We start from the raw sequence: 27,758 nt of genomic DNA, 5'->3' as shown, positions 1-27,758 counted from the left end.
ACCCAGTACCCCACACCTCTCACCACCACCCCCATACACACACCAACACCAAACTCCAAACATTCAGAATCACTAATGCTTCCTCTGCAAGGATCGCTCTCCCAGCCCACCACCCCCCTCCCCGTACTCCTTGGTGCCCATCTGTGTATATTCAGAGACCCATTAAACTCTTCTTCCTCCATAGAACCTATCCCGCCCAATTTTCTCACACTCTGCCTATGGGAGAATTCGGCCACTCTCTCTTTTGCGGGCGCAAAGCACAGTATCCATTTTTCTTTCTTTCTGTCCTGACTATACTATGGAAACTTCTTTCAGGACTAGGACCACATCTTAGTCATCTTTTCATCCCTTGCCTCTTATGGTGCCTGAGATGGTACTTAAAGGATAGGCTCCAATCGGTCCATCAATGATAAGAATTTATCAAGTGCCTGGGAGATGCCCGGATCTGGTTGGCTGATGTAGGTAATAAAACTACAAGATAAGAACATTGAGAGAGAAGTCAAGTGAATCGGAAGTATTTTTACCTTCTAGGNAGGGCTCTTGCCTGCTGAAGGCTGCAGCTACAGCAGAGGAACAGAGGGGGTGGGTCCTCTGTGGGAGAAGGGTCCTCTCCAGAAGAGGTGAGCTTCAGGGGGGAGGTCTATGGGACGACTGCATATGCGGGAGCCGATGAGGGGCAGAGCATGGATAGCCATCTCTAGTGACCAAGGCCATCCCTGTCCCCATCTTCCCAGGCCTCCCTGGTTCTTCCCCCGAGCTGCCACAGCCTTCCAGAAGCACCAGTGTTCAGGAAAAGAGAGAGACCCTCCTTCGACAGCTAATAGGGCAACACGAGAGAAGAGAAAAGACAGCCTCAGAAATGACCCCTCTAGCAGTGCAGCCCACTATGCATACGGGAGAGTTCCTGCAGCCTGACCCTAGGGTAGTCCAGCATTAGCTGAGTCCCTGCATGCACGCAGCCCCTCTGCCCTGCTGTGGTTCCCCTCCAGCACCGCTAACACACAGCACTGGATTTTTCTTGGTGCAAAATGGATAGATTTTTAATGGAGTTAAACGGTGGCTGTGCTCATAAGCTACTCTTGGGAGACGTTTTCTTTTATGTTTCTGACATATTTGTGCCTCCTTCTTAAAGCATAATTGGAAATTGAAGCCGAGGCTGACGCATTGGAGGTTAAATGAAATTAGCACTTAAACAGCTCGGAACGTGAGTGATATGTAGTTGCTTTGCCTGCGATAGGATGATGACAGTTACCAGCTGATTTGAAGTTGGTCCTGTTCTTTTGGGGAGAAATGCTTTCTGCTGCACTCTGTGCTGCAAAAAGATTAATTTGAGAGCCAAGCCTATTTCCCCTCGACTAGTTGGGAGCTTGAGATGGATCCTGAATCCTTTCTACATTGCAGGGGTGCGTATTAGTGTGAACATCACACCCCGGCCTCTTCGTCAGGGAGGTCTGCGCTACAAGGGAAGCGCTCTGAGCATCTCTTACGAAAACGGCTGTGTGAATTCCGAGCTCTGTACTGCAACGTTCCTTATCTGAGCATCTTTGCCATGGAAGCTAGAAAACGCTGTTACAGCGATTTTACTCATGAGGGTTTATTTTCTTCAGCATCACTGTGTTTCTCCCCCTGTCTCCCCCACAGGTGTTCCAGAGACGGCAGAACGGCCAAACTGATTTTTTCCGGAAGTGGGCTGAATACCGTGTCGGCTTCGGGAACCTGGAGGATGAGTTTTGGCTAGGTAATCCTCCTTTATGCTTTTCCTGGGAACCCTGCTCTGGCTTTTTGTCCATCTCTCTCCTTTCTGTGTCCATCTGGGCTGATCAGAAAGGCCGTGTCTGTTGAGAAGTTGACAGCTCGTGAATTGCTTTCAGTACCTCTTGCTCTGTTTGGCTCCACTATTGATCTGTTTTTATCTTATTGTGGTGTTTTCCTCTTTGCTCTGTCTCTTCCCATCCTCATTAATAGTCTCTTATGCTGATGGGTCTTGACATGAGGCAACTACAAAGGAAGTGAGCTGCCTGGTGGGGGAGGGGGCGCAGGACACAGCCAGCTGGCCGGTCACCTCTCAGTAGCCGGGCACCCACCAGCCAGCCTGCAGGTCAGGAGCGAGGGGAGGGAGTCGCCCTGCCCCAGCTCCCCAGAGGAATCTTATTACCTGACTTGGCAAGGGAAGAGAAAAATGAAAACAGCCTTAGAAGTGTCCTGCCATCTCCTAGGGGTCTGCCACAAGCAGGAGGTGCAGATCGAGAATGGAGCTGCTGCGGGAGGGTGAATACACACCCCATCCAGGCAGGTGGCAGTGGTGCCAACCCCGGAAAGTAGTAAATTGATTACCCGCATCTCCCTCTGGGTTAGATTTTCATAGTGACATGTGCAGTGAGGCAGGGGGACAGGTGCCTAACCCGGTTCCCTATTTGCGGTCTCCTCTCTATATCCCGGTCACTACGTTATCCGGTCCTCATTGTCTTTCTCCTGGATGCTCACAAGACAGGTCCCTACCTGACCTCCCTACCTCCGGGACCGCTCCATTGTCCACGGGGCTGTCTTCCTCACACCCAAAATCTGAGCAGTGGTTAACCTCATCTGTAAACCCTTTCAGTGACTCCTCATCACCACCGGCTGAAAGCCAAACCCCTTCGCTGAGGTACAAGACCCTTTCTAATCTACCTCCCCACGACCTGCTCCCCACGACCCAGTACCCCACGCCTCTCGCCGCCACCCCCATACACACGCCAACACCAAACTCCAAACATTCAGAATCACTAATGCTTCCTCTGCAAGGATCGCTCTCCCAGCCCACCACCCCCCTCCCCGTACTCCTTGGTGCCCATCTGTGTATATTCAGAGACCCATTAAACTCTTCTTCCTCCATAGAACCTATCCCGCCCAATTTTCTCACACTCTGCCTATGGGAGAATTCGGCCACTCTCTCTTTTGCGGGCGCAAAGCACAGTATCCATTTTTCTTTCTTTCTGTCCTGACTATACTATGGAAACTTCTTTCAGGACTAGGACCACATCTTAGTCATCTTTTCATCCCTTGCCTCTTATGGTGCCTGAGATGGTACTTAAAGGATAGGCTCCAATCGGTCCATCAATGATAAGAATTTATCAAGTGCCTGGGAGATGCCCGGATCTGGTTGGCTGATGTAGGTAATAAAACTACAAGATAAGAACATTGAGAGAGAAGTCAAGTGAATCGGANTTCGCTGAGGTACAAGACCCTTTCTAATCTACCTCTGGAGCCTGCTCCCCACGACCCAGTACCCCACACCTCTCACCACCACCCCCATACACACACCAACACCAAACTCCAAACATTCAGAATCACTAATGCTTCCTCTGCAAGGATCGCTCTCCCAGCCCACCACCCCCCTCCCCGTACTCCTTGGTGCCCATCTGTGTATATTCAGAGACCCATTAAACTCTTCTTCCTCCATAGAACCTATCCCGCCCAATTTTCTCACCACTCTGCCTATGGGAGAATTCGGCCACTCTCTCTTTTGCGGGCGCAAAGCACAGTATCCATTTTTCTTTCTTTCTGTCCTGACTATACTATGGAAACTTCTTTCAGGACTAGGACCACATCTTAGTCATCTTTTCATCCCTTGCCTCTTATGGTGCCTGAGATGGTACTTAAAGGATAGGCTCCAATCGGTCCATCAATGATAAGAATTTATCAAGTGCCTGGGAGATGCCCGGATCTGGTTGGCTGATGTAGGTAATAAAACTACAAGATAAGAACATTGAGAGAGAAGTCAAGTGAATCGGAAGTATTTTTACCTTCTAGGAGTTTGCATACAGCTTGAGGGACAAGTACAATGAACACAAATTGGGGTACCTGGCAGACAGGGCTCACGTTCCCCAGACCTTGGCCGCTGTGCACTGCTTCCACGATTTTTACGTTATCTGTAAAGTAGTTGAACTATCCTGCACTTAAATTGTCTCTATATCGCTTGCTTTATTTAATTAAATCGACTGTTTTGTGAAAGAAACTTCATAGCATTTCCCAAAATGGAAAGCTAGTTATCGAAATAAAAGGGAGCCTTAAAAATTCATATAAGGAAGGGAAAACAATATTAATATTATTAAATGACAGTTAAATACAGGGGCTCCAAGCCTGATGTTGCTGGGGGTGGTACGAATGAAGGTTAGCAAGTGTTGGGTGTTTCACCGCAAAGTACTAGAACCAAACTGAGACTGGGAGTCAAGGTTAGGATCCAAGTTAAGGTTTCTCCTTAAACTATTAAGAAAGAAATAGAACTTAGGATCCGAGTTAAGGTTTCTCCTTAAACTATTAAGAAAGAAAGAGAACTTGGAAATACCTTTCTCCCTATACGTTTAAGGTTATTTTAGTCCTTATTCCCAAAGTATTTCTCCTATCATGAGAGAGGCCATCCCACACTGAGAAACACCGTACCAACCGATGAACGACTGACGAGAACAGATACTCAGAGACGGGAGGGGTCAGCTTTGTGGGGGAGGCCCTGGGTGATGAGTAAGAAGAATGCAGGAGGGAAGGGGACAAGAAAAGAGGGAAGGCAGGGGTTCTTCTGACATGTGAAAATGGGATAGTAAAGAAACCATCCAACCAGAGGAAAGGTGCAGGACAGGGAAAGAAGAAAATGAGGTTGGGCACATTATTCACATATTCACATGAATGAAGGCACATTATGGTACCTAGAGAGAGGAAGAGAAGTCTTGACATAATGCCATAGGTAATAGGGAGCCAGTGAGGGCTCTTGAATAGAGGCATGGCCTGGTGATCTATAGTTTGGCAGCAATACTCAGGTTGGGGCTAATTATGACCCACGGTTTATATCCTAACTTAGGTTCCCCAGAAGCAGAGCCAGAGACAAACATTCTTGTTCAAGGGATTTATTAGGGGAGTGTTCTCAGGAGTCGGGCTATGGAGGAAGCAAGGTAGAACAGAGGAAAATGTGCAAAAATGTGGTTTTGGTGAAAGATGATTTTCAGTCTGATTCTCAGGGAAGCTCTGGAGCACGAATTGTCCCTCAGAGTTGGTCCCCACTAGGGCAAGGGGTCTGGCCTTTTGTACCCCCCACATCAGGCATTAATGGTGGTCTGCTTCAGGGCATGGGGGAGGGAGAATGTAGCTGCCAAGGAGAAGTGACTCCTATTTGGTCAAGGGCAATTATCCAAGAAGAAGGCAGCTGTGAGCTGTTAGCAGCCAATGCATCTAGCAGCTGGGGGACATGTCCACCACCTATTACGAGCATCTGTGCAAGCACCCCCAGGATCCAGTATATCCACTACAAGCACAAGTCTAGGGTAGGTTGTGGGTCAGCAACAGGCGAACAGCAAACAGCCCTAAACTTATAATCAAAATGAAGCTTTAGATCTCAAAAAGGATAGGGAAGCAGAAAGATCCAGGTGGCCCTCAGCCAATAATATCAACTTCGCAGATTTCAACCTCTTTTTCCACAAAGAGATTAGCCTAAGTAATCTCTAAATTCCCTTCCATCGCTGCAATTCTTTTATTCTCCTCGTGGCATACTCCAGTAGATATCACATATGATAGCAAAGCAAGGGGACCTCGGTTCAGTAGGCAGATGGAAATCAGGAGGGCTCAGACGATCACCAGCAATGCAAGGTGAGTCGTTCAGAGTCTGGGCAGGTAGGTCAGAATCAGAAAGTCCTCGAGTACAGCCAACCAGGGCAAGCGGACAAGGGAATATATATGAGAAAACATTGCCAAGAGGATGTGGGCTCACAGAGGTTTTCACCTTACAAGAATCTATTAGACCAAGGCCCGGGAAGCTTAGAGCCCAAAGAGAAGCAGCTGGGTGAAAATAACCACCCAGAAGACCGGGGCAGGGGTGGCAAAGCAAACTGTAGCAGGTAGATCCGACAGAAAGGAGCTGGAGGCCGGGCAAATGGCATTATCCCCTGACCTCGCTCTGGGAGCCTCAGGAGGGCTGGAGGCTGGGAAAGGGCGAGGCAGTGTCATGCAAGGTGAGCAGAATCCCTTTTGCAGGCTACTAGGTGATGGTAGGACATCTGGCTCTCCTGGACCCCTAGCGCTGGTCCTCAACTCCTCTGATAGGTGTTTCTACCTCTGGCTTCCTACCACTCAAGCCCAAGAATTCAAGCCCATGTAATCTGTCTTGTCATTTTTACCCAACACCGTGGTTTGGAGTGGAAGGTGGTAGGAGACAGGGCCAGGAATCCCGAGGCTCAAGGTTTGTCTGTTACTGAGTCAAGATTGGATGTTAGGACCCCTGAGCTGAGGTGGGCGGGGCGGGGGGTGGGGGTGGACCAGGGCTTCTCTTTTTGCAGGAGGAGTTTCTGAGTCTGGCAGGGTCTGTCTGATAAATGATAAATGACCTGAGAAGGGCGAGGGCAAAAGCGATCCGGATCCCCCTCCTCTCTGAAACATCCACTGCGAGGCCAAAGTCCCATTCCCTGCCATTTCCAAAGCCGCTGGGACCGCGCCCCTGCATTCTCTGCTTGCTCCACAGGGCTGGACAACATACACAGGATCACATCCCAGGGCCGCTACGAGCTGCGCGTGGACATGCGGGACGGCCAGGAGGCTGCCTTCGCCTACTACGACAAGTTCTCGGTGGAGGACGGCAGAAACCTGTACAAGCTGCGCCTAGGGGGCTACAACGGCACTGCAGGTACCCTGGCCCCTGAGCGGACGCCGGGCGCGGCCGGTGGGCGGGCGGGAGGACCAGCGCCCCCCGCGGCCGAAGCCTGAACTGCCCCGGGCCGCGGCGGCGCCCCCACAACGGGTGAATTCCCTGCTAGCCAAGAGCAGGGCGGAGCGCGGGGGATCGCTGGCGCCGGTCCCGGCTGTCCCTAACCACCCAGGTGACCTGAAACCAATGTCTCAGGACTTCAGTTTCCTGATCTGGAAAATCCTAATAAGGATGCCTGCCCTCCTTCACAGAGTAGTCAGAAAAAGATGCAAAATGCAGCGAAAGTACTTCTAAATTTAAAAAAATAAAGGGCAGTGTGAGGGCAAAGCATTATTTTTCTTGTCTAGATTAATCACTATGGGCTCTTATCCAATGAGAGCATAATCATCTGCTGTCTGGAGAGAACTCTCCCCCTGCGATGACATCCAGGAAAACCATCTTGCAACTAATAGAAATAAAGCAGACCCCTCCGTATTCTGAGAGGACCCCCTCCCCTCAGCAGTCATCATAGCGCCTTCCTCAGGCGCGAGCAAGAGCTCTGGAACGATCCTCACTGGCCACGTTTCTTCTCATTCCTCCACAAGAGCCAAATACAGGCTCACGTATCCTGTATAGATTTTTATGACATTCTACTAAGTAGGACAACCGTCTCTATAAGCTCTGTTGCATTAATAGTTTTATCGGAACATAATATCCAGTCTGCTGCTTAGGCTTTGCCGATCTGTTTCCTGGGTTTTATTATAGGACATTCCATGAAAACCTGTTTTGCCAAACATTCTACTGTTTGGTACACGGAGTTATTGGTCCTTTCATTAACTCTAATTTTAGGGCTAAATGCCAATGTATAATTTTAGCAGCCTTTTTATGCCTCTTGGAATTAAGAAGATCATCAAGGTGTTGCCCTTCCAATTACTGCATCTGTCCACGTATTTCTCTTCTCTGCCAGGTATTGTTACTCCGTAGGAAGGCACGCTTTGCTATTGTTCTTATTGGAGATTATTCCCAATGGCAGTCCATCAGACCTGCTTGAGGTGCCCCTAATGATAGCTCCAATGTACTACACTTTGGGCATAAAAGAGCCATTGAAATGGAGTGTATTAAACGAGATGTCAGACTAAATCATTTCAACAAAACCTGATACGATCCACTCCCTAAGATTAGAATTGTGCCTATAGAAAAGCCGTTCTTATTCTTCCCACAGGAAGAAAAGCAAGCCTTCCCCCTTGCTCCCCTGTCCACCCTCCTCCCCCCCGCCACCTGCTCCAGGTCTCTGCTTCTCTCTGCCTCCCGTGGGCCCAGCCACTGCTGCCTTTCCCGCAGCTCCCTCCTGCTACCAGGCCCCACGGAGGGCAGGACCGTGGCACCGCATTCTACTCTCATGTCTCCTAGGCAAATTCTGCCAGCAAATTTACCGATCATCATAAATTAATTACAGTCTGACCCCTCCCTTCAAATATTCAGTTCGTTTTCCTCAAAAGATGAAAACCTGGGCTTCTGTAGGCTGCCCGCTCCTCTGGGCAACTCTACCCAATGGTTGCTCTTTCTAGACCAAAAGGTCTCCAGTGGGGAAGAGCCCATCCTTTCTTTCTGGCACTTACTGTTGCCCAATTTCCCTGGCCTTTATCCTGACTTGTTGCTCATTTTATTGGCCCTACTGGCAATAATCCATCCCACGGCCTCCAATCCATGTTCAGCCCTTTCTTCTGTCCCCATTTCTCAAGGCTACAAAAATCTAAGTCTCTCATCAGGACTCTAAGTGGAGTAGAGCTTAAAACTCCAAATCAAGTTATCAATAAGAGATTGTTGAGCAACCCCTAGAAGTTCATGATGCAAGTTACAGGGACTCAAAAGAGGCATAAGACATGGCCTCTGCAAGAACTAAACATCTATTGTTTTAAAAAGAACCACAAAAGAAATGGTACTCACTTCCAGCTTACCAGGCATTCATTGGCCTAGGAAGGAGGGACATCTGACTAGGGTCCCCATGGTGAGGGAAGGCAAACCCTGGAAGAGAAGTCATGGAAGGAGCAGTTACAATGGAGGGAGGGCAGGCATTGAGGGCCTGGCTCCCCAGGGCAGGGTGTGAGTTCAGAAGAAACAGAAAGATGATTGGTGGAGTAAGGGCCATAAACCCAGGGGAGCTGTCTTAGTATGGTGAACAGTGGGGAGCCATGGTAGGTCCCAAGTCTTTTGGATTTGGGGGTTTTAGGAAGATCAATGTGACAGCCATAAACTGGATAGAGTAAATCTGAGTGAAGAACAGAGATCAGCTGGCAGCTACTGCATTAATCCTGGTAGGAGATAATAGGAGACTTGACTAATGTCAGGAATTAAGAGAAAGGTATAAATCTGAACAGCGGTTTGAGAGAGAAAAACCAAGATTCAGACAATGTACTGAATATATGAGGTGGGTCTGAGACAGAAATGGGAAGGGAAGCCGGATTTGGGGAGGAGATAAAGACCAATGCTGGGATCTATCCAAGGCAGCAGCAGGCAACATTGGAGAGGAAGCTGGAGAACATCGTTCCACGGCCACAGTTGAGAGCAAATTCTAGATTACAGAAGGGCAAGCAGGAGATGAGAAGATAGGAGGTGCATAGAGGCAACAGAGTGGAACTGATGGTAAAGAAAGGGTCACTAGAGAGTAGGATTAATCCAAGAAGTTTTAACACTAAAGCATATGAATATGATTTAGGATTGGAGGAGGTGAATATGCTAAAAAAATGAAAAAGAAAAAAATAAGAAATCTTTTCTGCTTTCTTCTGGACCTGGAAAAAATGGGAAGGAATAAGTTTCAGGGGGACATCCGGGTAGCTCAGTCAGTTAAGTGTCTGCCTTCACTTCTGGTCATGATCCCAGGATCCTGGGATCAAGCCCCACGTGGGGCTCCCCACTCAGCAGGGAGTCTGCTTCTCCCTCTCCCTCTGCTCCTCATCCCTGCTTGTGCTCACTCTCTCTCTCTCAAATAATTAAATAAAAATCTTATAAAAAAAAAATGAGTTTCAGGTAGTGGGATTAGCTCTCAATGGACACAAAGCCAGACTCCTTGGAGTCTGGGAGGAGAAAATGAAAAGGATGGGACAGAGACATGATATGTTGAGTTAGGGATCTGACTTCCCTGAGGGGATCAGGCTTCCTCATAAAATAAAGATCATCCCCTCAGAGTTAAGCTGTGGTGGGAAGCCATGGAGTGGCCACCATGAATGTGGACTCAGATACCACTGATGGCCCAGAATTGTGGTCTTTCCTAGCTTAAAGTAACCTCAGAAGCATCTATAATAACATTCATTCCACAGCATGAGCCCCTTCATGACATCTCCAACCACAAGTCCCACCAAAAGTTCAGCTGAAAATTATAAACTAATTAGTTTGATCCCTTGCCTCAAACACTCAATTCATATGAGTCCCCTGCACAACCTCCTAGCAAGACAACACCCAATCACTTCTGTTTGCCTCTAAGACTAGAGATCTTACCACATCTCCAAATAGTCTATCCCGTATGTGAACTTCTGCAAGATACAGCCCTGCCTTTCCCAGCCACCTCTCGGACATGATTAGGATTTTCTCATCATGCTTTCTCCCATGGACAGGAACTTAAGCTTGCTGAGATCCCTCTTTGCATGGTGCACCAAGTTCTGAAGGTGGGGTTTTGGGTGAGGGTTGACCAGGCCTAGTAAACCATGTAGAAGGCCGTGGATGCATGGTGGTAACCCAGATTGACTCAAGTCACCATGACTCATCACTGTCTCCTCTGGAGACAAAGGAATCATGAATGTTGGTGCCCAGTGCAGGCCTAGAGGAAAGAGAGAGGGGTGTGAGGTGGACTGAGTGGACAGAGCTCTGAGCAGNTCAATGTGACAGCCATAAACTGGATAGAGTAAATCTGAGTGAAGAACAGAGATCAGCTGGCAGCTACTGCATTAATCCTGGTAGGAGATAATAGGAGACTTGACTAATGTCAGGAATTAAGAGAAAGGTATAAATCTGAACAGCGGTTTGAGAGAGAAAAACCAAGATTCAGACAATGTACTGAATATATGAGGTGGGTCTGAGACAGAAATGGGAAGGGAAGCCGGATTTGGGGAGGAGATAAAGACCAATGCTGGGATCTATCCAAGGCAGCAGCAGGCAACATTGGAGAGGAAGCTGGAGAACATCGTTCCACGGCCACAGTTGAGAGCAAATTCTAGATTACAGAAGGGCAAGCAGGAGATGAGAAGATAGGAGGTGCATAGAGGCAACAGAGTGGAACTGATGGTAAAGAAAGGGTCACTAGAGAGTAGGATTAATCCAAGAAGTTTTAACACTAAAGCATATGAATATGATTTAGGATTGGAGGAGGTGAATATGCTAAAAAAATATATATATTTCATATATATGAAATATATATACATATATGTATATGTATATATAGTTCATTTTTTTCATATATTTTTTTCATATATATGAAAAAGAAAAAAATAAGAAATCTTTTCTGCTTTCTTCTGGACCTGGAAAAAATGGGAAGGAATAAGTTTCAGGGGGACATCCGGGTAGCTCAGTCAGTTAAGTGTCTGCCTTCACTTCTGGTCATGATCCCAGGATCCTGGGATCAAGCCCCACGTGGGGCTCCCCACTCAGCAGGGAGTCTGCTTCTCCCTCTCCCTCTGCTCCTCATCCCTGCTTGTGCTCACTCTCTCTCTCTCAAATAATTAAATAAAAAATCTTATAAAAAAAAAATGAGTTTCAGGTAGTGGGATTAGCTCTCAATGGACACAAAGCCAGACTCCTTGGAGTCTGGGAGGAGAAAATGAAAAGGATGGGACAGAGACATGATATGTTGAGTTAGGGATCTGACTTCCCTGAGGGGATCAGGCTTCCTCATAAAATAAAGATCATCCCCTCAGAGTTAAGCTGCGGTGGGAAGCCATGGAGTGGCCACCATGAATGTGGACTCAGATACCACTGATGGCCCAGAATTGTGGTCTTTCCTAGCTTAAAGTAACCTCAGAAGCATCTATAATAACATTCATTCCACAGCATGAGCCCCTTCATGACATCTCCAACCACAAGTCCCACCAAAAGTTCAGCTGAAAATTATAAACTAATTAGTTTGATCCCTTGCCTCAAACACTCAATTCATATGAGTCCCCTGCACAACCTCCTAGCAAGACAACACCCAATCACTTCTGTTTGCCTCTAAGACTAGAGATCTTACCACATCTCCAAATAGTCTATCCCGTATGTGAACTTCTGCAAGATACAGCCCTGCCTTTCCCAGCCACCTCTCGGACATGATTAGGATTTTCTCATCATGCTTTCTCCCATGGACAGGAACTTAAGCTTGCTGAGATCCCTCTTTGCATGGTGCACCAAGTTCTGAAGGTGGGGTTTTGGGTGAGGGTTGACCAGGCCTAGTAAACCATGTAGAAGGCCGTGGATGCATGGTGGTAACCCAGATTGACTCAAGTCACCATGACTCATCACTGTCTCCTCTGGAGACAAAGGAATCATGAATGTTGGTGCCCAGTGCAGGCCTAGAGGAAAGAGAGAGGGGTGTGAGGTGGACTGAGTGGACAGAGCTCTGAGCAGAAGGTGGGAAGGATGAGGAAATGAGTTGCAGAGAACAGCAAGGAAGCAGCTGACCTGGGAGTAAGGTGAAGCAAGAGTTCCATACTGAGGAAACAGGAAATGGGAGAGGTAAATGGAAAGTCCCTTAAGTGGAGGCTAGGTGTGTTGGGAGTGGGTCAAATGTCAAGACAATCCTGACAAAAGAAGGACAAATCGATGGCCTTACGAAGGCATCCTTTTTTTTTTTTTTTAACAGGGGACTCCCTCAGCTATCATCAGGGACGCCCTTTCTCCACAGAGGACAGAGACAATGATGTTGCGGTTACCAACTGCGCCATGTCCTACAAGGGGGCCTGGTGGTATAAGAACTGCCACCGGACCAACCTCAACGGGAAATATGGAGAGTCCAGGCACAGTCAGGTAGGTGAAGCTCGCCGCCGTTATGAATGACCCAGGGCTGTGGAACCCACAGTCCCTTAACTTTATGTGTTCAGTGCATAAGTGGGTCTTACATTTCCCTTGGTTAAAAAAAAAAAAAAGTCAGTCTTGAAAGGACTATCATGAAGGGCAAAGTAATGCAGGCCCTGGGGAAAGGGCAGGACAAAGCAAAAGCCAGAGGAGGGAAAGAAAGCTTCTGGACCCAGGAGCTAGAACTCACCCAGAGAAGCCCCTTGACCACCAGTATATTCCATTTCATTTCCTCATCTAAACCATCCCATGGAGAGCTTATCAATTTCAGGGACACCTTCACAGGCTCAACCTCATCTAAAGAAGGGTCCCAGGAAAGGAGAGATCAGAAAACCAGTATAAACTGCACTATGTTTCCCCATTAGAGACTACAAGTCCACAGGCTGGGCTGGGTGATAGGGTGACCAACTGGACCAACTGGGGCTTTCCCAGTTTTAGCACCCAAAGGCCAGCAGCCTGGGAAACCGCCCCCCGTCCTGAGCCAACCAAGATGGCTGGTCACCATAGGTGGAAACTACCTGCCTCTCCCATCAGGAGTGAGCAGTCAAACCCAATCCTTCTCTGCAAAATGCTCGCATACTATTGGGCTTTTGAAATTCAACACTGATAACCGGTGCATGCAAATCTTAAAAGCCAAAAACATAAAGCTGGCAGTAAGAAAAGACCTGACGTACAGTCCTGATGAACACTCAGGCCACAGGCATACTTAAAAAGAAAAGCTGGAAAGAGACCCAGCTCCTTCGACCGTATCGGGAGCTGGCCGGCAAAGCTTCCCCACAAAGCCTCCCGTTAATGGAATGGCTAAATCCTCATCTTGGCTTCCCCTCTCCTGGTGTTCTCCCTCTTCAAGCTGGGTGTCTCTCTGGGGGGAGGTGGTGACCTGACATGCATGTCTTTCTCCATCCCAGGGGATCAACTGGTACCACTGGAAAGGCCACGAGTTCTCCATCCCTTTTGTGGAGATGAAGATGCGTCCCTACAAGCACGGTCTCACGGCGGGGAGGACACGGCGGTCCTTGCGGTTCTGAGCAGCAGGCAGCCGTGGGCCCACTGACCTTTTCTGTCATTTGTTTGTATTTTATGATATGAAACAAGGGGTGGGGGGTAAGAGTACTGTGCTTTGCAACATGGGAAGGGTGTTGGAGGAAACAGGATGCAGCTGCTCGTGGTGTCTGTTGTCCCGGGCCTGGGCCTCGGTCTCCATGCTCCCTCCCACCCAGTCATCCTGAACCTTCCCCTCCTTTCCCACCCAGGAGGGAAAGTCTGGAATGTTTTAAAAAGACCAACCTAGAGGCAAGTCCTGGGGTCAGATGGCTATGGCACCGGGCCTTCTTTTCCTGGCCTCCTAGGCTTGCCCTTCACTTCCAGGGGTTCGTGCTCTGGTCGCTGCCTTGGATGGCCAGGTTCTCATAGCAGCCACTGGGAGAAGCCTTGGGAAGAGAGCTTTGCCATCAATACCCCTTCAAAGGAAACAGATTAACCTCACCCCATCCCAGAAACCCAAGTCCTTTGTAATGGGCCAAAGAGTCTCATTTTCTGACACTCTTACCAGCCAAGTATCCTATTACCTTTTAAGAACAGTGGCCTCTTTCCCAGCTCCAAGCAATTCTGTGCCTCCATCCATCCCACCCTTAGACCCCCACGGCCCCACAAGCCCAAGGTATTTTCCACACCTGGCCCGAGGCTGCACAGTGGCTGTGTTCCCTGAGGGTCATAAGTCATTGCCCCCTCTCTTGGGTCAACCAGACCGAACTTCCTTTGTGGCCCAAAGGGGGAGATGGCTGTGGGTTTAGCGCTTTGAGTTTAGACATTGAGGAAAGGACAAAAGTAGAAATCAGGGCATCGGCCATTTGAGATTACAGGTCCCGTGGGAAACAGACCTTACCTAGCTCTATTTTCTTATTTCTGCTTCTGTTTGTCACGGACTTTTTTTTTTTGAATTGCAAATGGAAGGCCTCATTTCTGTGTTCAGCCAGGCTCTCCTTAATGTGGGTGGCTTAATAAGGGTCAGAAGAAGAAGTTATATGACCAGCCAGCCATTCCCCTGACTGATAATTCCTGCAAAGAGGTGAAATTGGGGGAGGGGGTTGTTTTTGTTTTTTGCTCTTTTTTGGTCCTGTGGGAAATAGGAATGACCTCTGTAATGAGTTGACATCATGAGAAGCCTTTCTCCATCTTCTTTTATTATTCTGCTTCTGAGAGGAAAAATGAAAAGTGCCAGAGGAAATTATATCTGGAAATCCAAAGGTGAACAGGGGACGACTGTGGGCCTACCTCCCATTTTATGAGATGTGCTCTCTTCACTACCATGATTTGATTTTTAAGCCCAAGAGAGCTGAAGGCTCTAGAAACCATGACCCTTTGGCTTCTCCAAGTCCAGTGTCAGTGGTAGCTATCCTGCAGCTTCTACCAAAACCCACACGCAGCTCCCCAGCTGTCCTTCTTTTTTCCCCTCGGTTCCTCGAGGCCCCACTTCTGTTTTCTGTAATGCCCATGGTTAGCCAAACTAGGGCATCTTGCTCCTTCCCCAGCCAGTTGCCACCAGAGCCTGAGAGTTGGCGGCTTCCTAATGCACACAGCTGCCCTCCAACCCAGCTCTGATTCCCAGGAAAGGACACCCTGCCTTAGTGGCCTCCCGGGCCTTGCCCACTGCTCTGCGAGACTGTGACTGACAGACTCGGAGCTGAGACGTGGAGGCCACAGAGCCATTTCTCAGGTCAGCATGCGCTTCAAAAGGAACTAGGAGGAGGAGGAACAAAGAGAAACAGTCCTTCCAAGACACATGTAAATTAAATGAGATTCAGCTGGAGAGTGGGATCCCAATGAATAGTAGGGAGCACACCGACAGGAAGCTGGGGGCTAAGGTATAGGCCCACCTCTGCCATGTCGCTGGCTCTGTGACATCAACCTGGAGGTTGTTTTCTCTCTCCAGGCTCAGTTTCCCCCCACTGTTGAATGGAAGCTTGGACAAGAATGCTAGTTTCTGATCTGAAAATCTAAGTAGAAATTGCCATTGATGAGAGAGCACGATTAAGTAATGAAAATCCACCAGAAGCCCTGCTTTGTTACAGAAGGAAGGAAGGGGGGAAGGAAGGGAAGGAAGGAAGGAAGGGGGGAAGGAAGGGGGGAAGGAAGGGAAGGAAGGAAGGAAGGAAGGAAGGAAGGAAGGAAGGAAGGAAGATTCAGAAGTAAAACACACACACACACACACACACACACACACACACACACACACGAAAAAACGCTGCAGAGAAGGTAATGCTAAGTAAGGCTGAGTTGCCCATAAAAGCAGAGCCAGGGGCCTGGGAGGTGCCAGTACAGCCCACCTCATCAAGGGAACTGAAAGGAAAAGAGATTATGATTCCTTATGTGGTCAATTCAGGTGAAAGCCAAAAGTATCAGTGGAAACCAAAACCCGCCTTTCATTACAACCATGTTACCCTATGGAACATTTTTATAAGCAGTATCAGCAGTATTGCCTGAAATCATTTTAGAAACTTTTAAAGCAAGAAAAGGACTTCAAAGATTAGCTTACCCAACCTCCTATAAAAGGATGTATAGATTCCTTGTATTAAGTTGAGTGACTTTCTCACGAGCGTTTACCATCTTCAAGAGACACTGTGCCCCGTTCTCTCCCCAAGATCCATGATCAACTAAACTGAAAGTTTTTTAACTTCACTCACTGACTCCTGCTTATCTTGTTCCTCCAAATTTGTGTTCTTCCCAAGGGTGGATCCAGTAAGCGGTACTCACAAAGCACTCACAAAGCACTCACCTACACACACCACTTGTCCTCAGGGGACTCACAGGAATTGACGTGGGCCCTGCCCAGAGGCAATTTAAGTGCAGGATTAGGATTTAATCCCAATTCTAATCATAGGCATTTACAAGGAAACAAAACCTACCAATGACTGCACCAGACACATGCCTAGATCCAAGATCCAGGCAGTTTTTCCTTCTCTCATTTCCCCATCAGATAAAGATAGTTCCCAACGGAGTAACTCACATTCTCCAGGGTTCTTTCTGGAAGTGTTGGGGGGTGGGGGAGATGGGAGACTACAAACCTATGGAAGACTCCTGAGGCCTTTAGACTGGATTTAACTGGAGGGAGTCATGCTAGGTGTGGCCACAAGGTGGCGATCACCACCCCCAGTGGCTGCCAGTAACTATGAAACATGATGGGGGTTGAGGACAGCAAGCCCCTTGGGGTTTCCAGGAGAACTCACACCAAACTGAGTTTCAGGAAAACCAGGCAACTGATTTATACAGGGGATCGAATTGTAAAAGAAGAAAAACAACAAAAATGGCAGCAAGGAAATGCAGAGCAAACTTCCATAAATAGTTAAATCCACCCTACCCCTCACCTACCCGCTCCCCTACTGGGCAGCCCAAGCAGGGGTAACCCACCTTCCACCCTGTTCCCTGGAAACCAACCAGCTCCCTGCACACTGAAAACTGTTATTTCAAAGACAAACCCGAAGAACCAAGGTTGCCAATGAGCTCAAGGCCAAACCAAACAGCCCTAATCACATTTATACTTTCAAAATCCGGTCCCAGAACAGAGCTGTAGATTAAGGGACACTAGGTCATTATGGAATCATTTCAAAGGGCTCTTTTAAAAGCATCAGTTGAGAAAAAGTGGAACCTGTGAGCAGTAAATGTGCCAAGCTGAGGAGGCTGAACTAGATGAGCCCATGACCTGGACTTGCGAGTATTCCCGGGGCATGAAAACACTTTTCTTCCTCTTCCTCTTCTTTTTTTTAATTTTAACCTCTGCCCAGCATTTCCGGAAAGGTAGAACCACTTACTGGGGTCTGTGCTTACTTCCCGTCACCTGACCCATTCAATCTCATTCCTACTTCCTTTTCTTTCCGTCTAACGTGTACTCTCCACTTGTGTCTCACTGTCTGTTCCTAACACTTTGAAAAGGAAAGATTCGAACTTCAGTTTAGTTCCAATAATGCCACAGAAGGTGGAATAATTTGTTCATTTGCTTCAGACTTGCCAAGGCCTTGGGACCTCGGAGGCCCGGGGCGGGGCGGAGGGGGGTAGATCTGTGAAGTTTGAGAGTCGGCCTCTTACCCAAAGTCCCAGAGGCCAGGAGCCGCAGACTCAGCTCCGCCCAACCTCCCTGGGCGGCCCATCTTTCTCCAGATAACAGTGACAGAGAAGTTCCACACTCAGGAAAGACCAGACACCAGGCTGGCTTCTGGGGGATGTCTGTAGCCTCTCTCTGGCTAGACCTCCAAGTCCTTTGGCCACGTTCTCGAACATCTTTGACTAAATGCTCCTCCGTACTTTTGTGCCTTCCATAACCCCACCCCACACAAATGTGACCAAGTTTCCCTCAACTGTACTCCAGCATTCTGGCACCATCGGGCCAAATGAAAATTCACAGACCAAATGAGACCTCCAAAAGCAAGCAGGGGAAAAAGCTCTAGGGAAAAAGCTCTAGGATACTTTCTGTGGGTGTGGTGTAGATTCAAGTCCAGTTTGAAAGAATGGCTCTGGTTCATCCTAATCGTAGCCACATGAGATTTGCTTATGTCCATTCTGTGTTCTTCAAGCTTGGAGAAATAGCGGGGAAGAAGAAAACACAAAATATAAAATGTAAAATAAATAAAATAAAATAATAAAATAAAATAACAAAACAAAAGAAGCTGAACGATGATTAGAGACTGGAAGCAAGCCTTCTACTGACGGCCCACAGAAGTACAGAGAGCAAGTGGGAGGCTCTGGTCTAGGGAGCTGCGTTAATGCCTTGAGTTCCGGTCTCCCCTTGCACCAGAGAGCTCCTGTCAGTTCACCCACTTCACCTCAGGAGAAACGAAGGTGCCAGAGGCCTGTTGCGCAGAAAATGAGACGCAGAAGGGCTCCCTTGGCTTGCTCAGCCCGTCCTGCCTGGACCTCACTTTTCCTTCACGGCACTCGCAAGTCTGATTTGTCATCTCCAGCATTCCTGATTAATTTTTCAAGGTCACCGCTTGCCTGAAGCATGACTTCATTGCACCTGCAGCACTTCATTGTCCAAACGTCCTTGGAAAACCTCACCATCTTTGGACCGCTTTGCATTTTCTCCAAACCGGAAATCCTCCCTCCTTCCCAAGCTTAATAATCAGGGTATCCAAATAACACAGCTCTTGTTCCTCAGACGAGCTCTGCCCTCTCTGTTAACTTGACAAATCAGCTTCTCCTTGTCTGCTGTGAGGTTGGACTGATCCTAAATTTCTAGTTCAGAGACATTTAACCCTTTTCGGTCTCACCGAATCAGCCCTTCCAGGTACTGGCATTGGCTCATTGGCACCATGGGCTCATGGAAGCAGAGCAGATCCCAGGAGGCCTGGAACATCTAAGCCACAGAGAGGATTTGGGTCCAGATGTGTGGCCAGGAGGCAAGTGCACGGAGAACTATTGTTTTCTTCCCATTCCTGCTTTAGCAGCCCCAGGGACACCCTGTGTTGCTAACATCCTGCCATTGGATGCTACTGTGTTCAACACTGCCTCCAAAAGACAGGTGTTGGGAACATACCTTCAGAGCAGGAAGGAACTGGAAATCATCTAACCTGACCCTCTCATGTCATACTTCAGGAAAGAGAAGCCCAAAAATGTTAGGCAACTTGCCCAAGTTCACACAGCTAATCAGTAACAGGGCTGAGATTGGATCTGGCATAGGCCTTTTAATATTTCTCTCCCCAAATGAAGAATAAGAGAAATGGTGTTTAGTACACTCCTACTATTTTCCAGATACTGTGCTAGAGACTTCAGCTGTATTACTTCATTAAATCCTCACCACAACCCTGACTCAAGTTTAACCATTTGACATGAGAAAATGGAGGCACAGAAAGGTTTAGCGACATGCCCAAAGTCACACAGGTACTAAGGAGATCCATAATGGGAATCCCTCTGTCTAATTCTAAAGCCCTTGCTTTTGCCCCTTCAGGAGGCTGCTGCCCCTTCTACTTGTTTAGCCAAATGGCCGCCATATTGAATTTACTAATGTTTGCACAAAGGGGCTTCTGATGCCACTTCCCTCTGTCTTTTAAGAAAAGGGAGTTCATGTGTTTTTTTTTGCCACATACTCCAGGGGACCTTCCACCTCACCATCAGAAGTAAGAAACAGCCAGACAACTCTTTCCTTTCCTTTTTTTTTTTCCCTCTTTTTAGTTTTTAATTGAGGAGATAAGAAAAATTTCTACAACAGGTTGGTAGCAGATAAAAAAGAGTAGGACACAAACATTAGGTTCCCAATGCTACTCCTTTGGGAATATAGTGGCCTCTTCCCCACCCAACATTAGAAGAGTAGGAAATTCCAGAGTCATTCTTCTCAAACTGGGTAGACTGGTTGGCAAGATTGGGGAGAATAAACATGGCGCATGCTCCTGGAGCACCAGTTTTACTCCAGAATCTAAGAGGAAAGGTATTATATTATTAATATATTGAAACAAATACAGACAGTACCAAACATAGAAATCCCATCAATTTTTAGGCTAAAACCAGCAGGCTGCCGACTGATTGGGTTCTTTCCGACCAGACTTTCATGGGTACCATGACAGAGTCCCTGTAGGGTCACAGCAGTGGAAAAATTGGGGAATGAGACTAGAGGAAAGCAGGAGACTAGTGTTACTTATTCTCCTCTTCCAGCCTGCTCCTACCCCCTCAGTGGGGATGTGTGTGTGTTGACACGGGATCTCAGAGGACAGTTAGGTACAGTCTCTTTGCCACACCGAGGAATTTAGAAGGAAATTAGTAATGGGTAAATTGTATTTTTTGGCTCCCAGGCTCAAACTCCTGAAATGAACCCCTTCCTCTTAACTGAACGCCACTTATCCATAAAGGAATCGACTTCCCCAAGTCAGAGCTCTGCATTTCATGGTCCTCTTCCATGTGGAGGCTGCTGGGGGAGCTGAGATACCTCTGTGTTAGATGCAGTGGACACCATGGCTTCCACAAAAATGTCAATCGAGTAAGCGCCCCCCCTTCCCACCCCCTTTCCCTGCCCATGCCCTCTAGACTCACACCATGGTCCCACAGACTCAAGGTTCAGAATCTAGATGCGTTACCAGTAACACCAGTCTCCTCCTTCCTGTTCTGCACACACATGCAGGCATCCAGTCGTTCCAACCTCGGATGCGCCCCAGGCCCGCAGGAACTCCCAGGTACCCTGAGCAAGTCTCCGTGACTTTGAGGGAGCTGTCATGCTGGGCCCGGGCAGCTGAAACCCACCCTGGTGATCTCTAGATTGTTGTTCTGAGAAACCATAAACACCGAACCCTCCAGTCCCCCCGAATTTGAGTTTGTCGTTTTAACCTTTAACGGCCTTTTCAGGTGAAAATAACACCGACCAATTTACTCCCTTTGTAGCTACACTGTGCTTGGGGAAAACATTTACTTAAAAGAAAGACTGGAAGGAAGAAAGAAAAAAAAAAAACAAGAAGAAAATGGAGTACACATACTCCACGGGCGATGTACACTTTCATGAACTGAAATAAAAGTAAAAACAGAGGCAGGGAGAGGAGAAGCCAACTTCCCCCTCCGTTCGTGGCACTGTAGCTCAAAGACTGGAATCTCCGCTTGTTAACCATTGTTAACTAGTATTTTTAGTCCTGATTGCTTTTAGCTTCTGTATAGTTCCTTTTTTAAACACATTTTCTATACGTCAATAAAAGATCCAGAAGGAATGGTGTGCAGCTTTTGAGTCCTGTGGGGAACTGGGAAGGCATGCCTTTCTTAAGGGCCGGCTGGCCTTCTCTTTTGCTCGGGGCCTCCTCCCCTCCATGTTTACCGCCACTTCTGCCGAAAGATCTCTGCATCACCTTCTTCTCATCCCTGAAGGTCCTGCTACTCCATCTGTGCCCTTTGCCTTCCTTGATCCCGTTCTCTCATCATAGCCTCGCTGCCCCTACCTTTCTCTTCCCACCATCTACCCTTCCTCTCTCTGCCTCTCTCTCTCTCTCTTCCTCCTCCACTCCCCACCCACTCTGAATTCTTCCTCTCACCCATTGCTTTTACCTTCAGAGAGGTCCCTGACGGGCGCTAGCCTCTGCTGGATGCCCCAGCATCACCCAGACCGGTCTGGTCTACGGTGTGGAGCCGTCGATCAGCCACAAAGACTGACTCACTGTCCGGTTCCCTGGCCCCCGGGGTGCCCAGTGGTAGCTGGATCTCCAAGGCTCTAGTGCCATCTATGGGCACTGGTGGAGAATATTTCATTGTCCTAACTTGCCCAGCCTGTCTACCCTCAGCTCGGTCTCCAACACCTATGACCATCTGCCTCTCAGGCTTGGTCACCTGCGAAAGCGTTCTCCCTTCCCTCCCTTGAAAATGAGTCCCGTGCACATTGTAAGATCAACTCTCACCTCCAGATCATATAGGCAAGACCCAGCCAGGTAACAGGCCAAAGAGCAAGGGCGTGAGGAAAACTTCCATCCAGCTCAGTTCCACAAGCACTCAAGGCAGAAGTGTAGAGGTGACAGTAACAGAGCAGAGTCGGGGCCCTGAACTCAGACAAGCCCTTCTCCCCTCTCCCCACCCTCATTGGAGGGGGCAGGGCATTCCAGAAGACTACCCTCGGAGGGGAGGGGAGCACCTGGCTGAGTTTTATGACAGTAGGAATTACCCAAGGGGGGGGGATGGTGAGAAGGGAACAGCACAAATCAGAGTGAGACGGCATGGAACGGCATAACCTGTAGGAGCAAGGCCAGAAGTGGCGGAGTCTTCGTGCGCGCCAGGCTCCCTGGCACCCTGGGATGGAGTCTGATGACAGAGCTCCCCACAGGCCAGGGATAGATGGAGCCTAATGAAATTCCAGGGTCAAGAGGAGCAGTGTTTCTCCATGTCCCCATGTTGAAAGGGAGGTAGAGAAAATACCTTTAAAGGGGACCTAGAGAATACTTAACAAACTTGGAGATAAAATTGTTTTTAAGCTTCTTTCCTCTCAGTATCTTCTAGGCTCCAGCAGGCCTCTTCTCAAACCTAGGCCACGTGAGCAACAGGGACAAAAACCCCAGCTTCCAGACACATGATAGTACCCCCCTGAAGTACCCACCCTGAGCCGACAGCTGGCAGGACACTTTTCGGAGCCTGTTCCCTACGGTTCATTTCCTCTTCCCCCATCATTTCCTTAAAAACATTTCTGTGATGGCAGCAAGAGAAGACCTTTGAAAACAGCCACATTTCCTGGTCTCCTTTGAAATAAGCCACCCCGGAAGCCCACACCTCAGGATGGTGTTACCTGAGGAGGGACCGCTGTAGCATGCAGATAAAGCCCAGGGCCTGAATCTCGTCCTGCACGCTATCTGGGAAACGGAAACGAGATGTATACAGTGGAACTGAAAGGAATTTCCGTAATTAGTATTTATTCCTGAGGTGGCTGAATGCTACCATTATGTTCTAACTTAAATGAGTATGATTCACCCATTGCTTAAGACCTCTGGGTGCATTTACAACGATCTGAACACAGATTTAATTATTGCTGTGTTGTGGGAATGAAGAACTGCCACAGGGAAAATTAAAAGTGGATTATTAAGCGAGAGAAATGTTAGCAGCATTAGTAATCAGTGCAATTACCAAGAACCCAACCTAAACACAGTAGCGTCTTCTCTCCCTCGATGACCCCGGTGGCCCTGGGGACGTGTGCCTCCGCGGCGGCCCCCTTGCCAGTCAGCAGGAAGACATCATTAAGGAATAAGGGCTCCTGGGACCTGGATCTCTCCTCTCATGTGATGTGCACGTGACGTTCCACTCCACTTTCAAAGAATCCTAGAAAGAACATGTATGGGACTCATAAATCCACACATAACCGTGTCTCTTGTTCCTCTTGCCTCATGTCACGATCTGAGTTCAGTGAACACCTACCATGGAGCAGACCCAACACGGGACAGGGATGAAGGCCTGGTCCCTCCTTGAAGAGATAGAGTCTCTTTTTGCCTCATTCTGTTTCCATCCACTTGCACCAAACTCCCGGCTCTCCAGCTCAGATGCTCCCCACATATGTGGAAAAAGCCCTGAACTTCAAAGCTTTTGGAACTAGGTTAGGGTCAAGTTTCCAAATGTATGTTTACATGTTCGTGAGGAACTGGTAGGAGATGTAGGGTAAAAGAACTCCATTAATCAGGATGAAGGTTGTTATTTCAATATTGACAATATTCTTTTTTAAACTCAGACACATTTCAAACACTTCAAATGCTAGGGAAAAGTGGCAATTAAGGAGCTCCCCGAATCCAAAAAGCTAACAAAACCTTCTCAAAGGACTGATTACTATAGAATCTTCCTTACTTGAGAGAGCAGAGGGGAGGGAGGGCATTCCAAAAGGTTCTGGTACTTTTAGATGTTGACGCCCTTTAATGCCTGAAATGAGACTTGCTATGAACAGAGATCACAGCTAAGCGCTCATTCATAGCTTGTGTGAAAGCTTTGGGTCCGCTCTTCATGACAAACAATAAGCCCTTTAGAGGTTTCTGGGAAATGAGTATAAATTACAAGAAATGCAGTAACAATTATGAAAATTCAATATGCTAGCTGTACAGGAAATTTAAAGATCCAAGAAAAACAGGGAGAACGGTGAAGAAATGTATAAATTATTTCCGGGCGCAGGCAGGACCGACCATGATTTGTGACCCACACTCACTTTTTATGACTTTTTCTTCCATAAATAGAGTAATAACCAAACCTTGTATTTACAACCAAAGCTACACAGAAACAGTGACAACCTAGGTTGCTATCAAAGACAACTCGGCCGACTTACTGACGCGGGAGGGTGAGGAATCATTGAGGAAGTCAAGGTGGAACCACCTATCCTCCTCTCCTACACCCCCCTCCAACCCCATCTTGTACCATTTAAAGACCTTGAGAGGTGTTCATATAAATTCAGCTTTCAACATTTTCTCTTCCTAGAAACGACCAGAATTTTAACCCGGTTTGAAATGTCCATGCTTGCTACGAGGCAGGGTTGTAATATGGCTGTGCTACTGGCATTTTGGTCAGATAATTCTTTGTTGTGGGAAACTGGCCTGTGCATTGCAGAATCCTTAGCAGTGTCCCAGGCTCCTCCCCACCGAATTCCAGGAGAACCACCGCCGTCCTGCAAGTTGCAACAACCAAACTATCTTCAAACGCTGACAAATGTAATTTTGCCCTGGGGGGCAAAATCTCCCTCAGTGGAGAAACACTCTTCATACGGAGATTTCTCACAAAAAGATGACTTCAATCCAGGCGTCACTGAAACAACATTTTAAGAAGCCAGTTCATTTCAATCCAAAAAACAAAAGAGCCCCCCCAAATGGAACAGTGCTATAGCTTTTCTGTTGAATTTCTTTTTATACAGTTTCTAAATGCTTGAAAAGCATATATCTGTGTTTTATTTTATTATTTTGTTGGAATCTTTCAGGGTATTTTGGTGGTACAAGATTAGATTCCAAGGTAGGGAGTAGAATTTATAAGATGGTGCTTACAGAAAATGAGAGTTTGACTCTGGTTTAATTTGTCATGGCTGTCCAGGACTCAATTAATTTTCAAATCAAGGATCACTTGTAAATTAGACCTTTTGGCTCTGTTGCTTCACCTGATGGACAATAATAAATGGTATTGATTGTTTAAGATCTCCAAATACCTCACGATCTCCACGATCTCGTATGTCCTAAAGTTTCTCAGGAAAAAAATGAAATCAAGGAGGGGGGCTATTAGGCACCAAAGATAGGGGGAAGGGAAGACTTTGTCCCAAACTTCTGCCTTGGTTCAGGATTCTGATCATCTGAACAGGGAAAGTCAGTATCAATTCCCAGGCCCCTAGGAGAATGTGGATATCAAAGTCATATGCCTAAAAGAGTATTCCATGGTGTCAGGGATAGCAAGGCGTTAACTTGATCCCCTCCTCCCAAAGAAAACTTTGGAGCAAAGGGAAATGGAGCAAAAGAAGAAAAGAGATAGCCATCCATGTAAGAAACCTACTGTGTTCTCAACATGGGGCAGAGAAGGACACCCGCCATTAAACACCTTTACCCAGTTCACCCTCCCAAACAAGCACTTCCAGTACCCAGGAAGGAGGGATGCCATTTTTACTTCTAGCATTTCAAAGAAATCACAAGATCGATTTTTCTTTCCTATTGTCCCAGCCATGCCATTGGGGCCACTTGGCCTAGTTTTGTGCTCTGAAAATGCAGTCACCATAGTAGATTTCTGCAGTGTTCTGTTAGCTGTGAAGGTTGTCAGGGATCAGGAAAGAGTCAATATGCAGGTGTGACTGGCCACAGTTGCCCTGATGGGGCGTCTCTGGTTCAGTCTCTGGGAATCTGATGAGGTCCTTTCCTGTAGGGGTGTGCATAACCACAGAACTCACAGCAAGGATAGAAATTTGAGGGCTCACATTTTGGTGCCAAAGGAGATGCCCTGCTCTGGTTCATGTTGATTTTCACCACAGGGTCTTCTTCCAGATCAAGAGCCACGGAAGCAGACCATAAAGTGCCTTTCCCATTAGGGTCTGGCTGCAACCCATTATCAGATTTCTAGAACCACTTACTTCTCTTCCAAGACCAAGCCACTTTGAAAAGTCAAACCCTCCAGTTGGATGGAGAAAAGAGCTTATTTTCTTTCCTGAGGTAGGAGGGGATCGGGAAGGCATTGGAAAAGCCCCAGTGAGGCATGTCCTCCTCTCACCTGTGAGCTTCTGGAGGGAAGAGCCTGGGTTTCCCAGCCCATTCTCAGCAGTTAGCTCAGTGCTCCACACAGACCCAGTGTAGAATTGATACAAACTGAACTGAATCAGTCCTATTTATGTCTGTGAAAGAGACTCAGTTAACTGCTTTAATTATGTTGAAATTTAGGATAGATCCCTAAAATAGCCTACTTGGAGACTCTCTGAAGAACAGAGGAGAGAATGCTGGACTTTAGGTCAAAGGCTTATGTGACATTTCTGCCATTTACTGGTAATGTGCCTGAGGGGAAGTCCTCCTGCCTTTCTGAAGCTTAGTGTCCTTGTCTTTAAAATGGGAGTAAGAATAGCTGTCCTTCCTACTTCACAGACTACTGCAAGAGGCAAAATTCAACTGGCAGAAAATGCTTTGAAATGGGTGCCATCACTATGGGGGACGGTGCTAATTTGGTGAAAGTTAAAGTATGTTGACAATCATCCTCCAATCTCAAATACCTTCCCAGCAGTGTTATGACCTAAAAGGTCACTAACCTGGTTCCCTAAAGCAACTTATTGCCTTAAAAATGCCCTGGGCAAAGTCAGAGCATCAGCTGGCTATCAGAGATTAGCTGAGAGCTACCTGAGAGCAGGCAGGGGTCAGTGTGGGGGAGGAGGCAGAGGAGAAGCCAGAGAACAAAGAACAGAGGACACAGGAGTGGAACAAAGCAGCCATGCGAGGCTAGCCTCGTGGGCAACTCTTCTAGAAGAGAGAGGCCAAGAGGACCAGGCCGCGTTGAAAGCCCGCCCAGGCTGCTCCAGAGCTGCAGGTTAAGGACAGTGTGGTTCCAGGCCCTACCCCCGCCCTTCCCTGGGACATAGAATGAGGACCAGAGGAACCCTAGGGCCCTCAGCAGCCACCACAGAGATGCTTAGTAGCACTCTTTCAGGGTAAAGACCCAGATTTATCAAAACTCCCACCAGGACACCACACCTGTGGTTGAGGCCTGCTGGCTTCAGGCATGAGCTCCTGGAGGCCATGCTTTTAATAGCATGGACGATGATTTCTAGGGAGGGGGCCTCTGTCTGGTTTCTAAGGAGCTGTGGACTTCAGTTTTATTGAGTGGGGTGTCTGGGGCTGGAATTGATCTGCTCAAGGGACAGGGAGGCTGAGCACGGCCATCAGCACACCCTACAATCCCCCTATGAGGGCCCACACACTTAGTCCCACTTCTCCATAAACGTGAAACAAATGTTTAAAGAATGTTCATTTGAAAAGACAATTATTCTGGGTGCCCACACATCGCAACCCAGCCTGTCCTCAAATTCTCACNGCGAGGCTAGCCTCGTGGGCAACTCTTCTAGAAGAGAGAGGCCAAGAGGACCAGGCCGCGTTGAAAGCCCGCCCAGGCTGCTCCAGAGCTGCAGGTTAAGGACAGTGTGGTTCCAGGCCCT

The 27,758-nt window shown here is 47.8% G+C and overlaps 1 protein-coding gene and 1 long non-coding RNA gene across 4 annotated transcripts in view; one reads left to right on the top strand and one right to left on the bottom strand.

Annotated features, from left to right (window-relative positions):
• Positions 1–14,051, top strand: part of TNR (tenascin R) — a 409,151-nt gene extending 395,100 nt beyond the window's left edge. For all 3 annotated transcript variants that reach the window (XM_034666755.1, XM_034666756.1, XM_034666757.1), the window contains 3 exons: positions 6,482–6,643; positions 12,471–12,634; positions 13,591–14,051. In XM_034666755.1, coding sequence (XP_034522646.1) covers positions 6,482–6,643; positions 12,471–12,634; positions 13,591–13,710 — 446 coding nt within the window. In that variant the 3' untranslated portion in view covers positions 13,711–14,051. The remainder of the gene's footprint in view (positions 1–6,481; positions 6,644–12,470; positions 12,635–13,590) is intronic.
• The window catches only part of LOC117803414, a 32,844-nt gene extending 18,738 nt beyond the window's left edge, over positions 1–14,106 (bottom strand). The window contains exons 1-2 of the long non-coding RNA XR_004627259.1: positions 13,970–14,106; positions 8,591–8,668 (exon numbers count right to left, since the gene is read on the bottom strand). This is a non-coding gene — a long non-coding RNA (uncharacterized LOC117803414). The remainder of the gene's footprint in view (positions 1–8,590; positions 8,669–13,969) is intronic.
• Positions 14,107–27,758: the final 13,652 nt, after the last annotated feature.

The sequence above is a fragment of the Ailuropoda melanoleuca genome, chromosome 8 (genome assembly GCF_002007445.2).
Source record: "Ailuropoda melanoleuca isolate Jingjing chromosome 8, ASM200744v2, whole genome shotgun sequence".
Taxonomy (NCBI): Eukaryota; Metazoa; Chordata; class Mammalia; order Carnivora; family Ursidae; genus Ailuropoda; species Ailuropoda melanoleuca.
The sequence above is the reverse complement of the archived record's forward strand: the minus strand, read 5'-3'. Positions and strand labels throughout refer to the sequence as shown.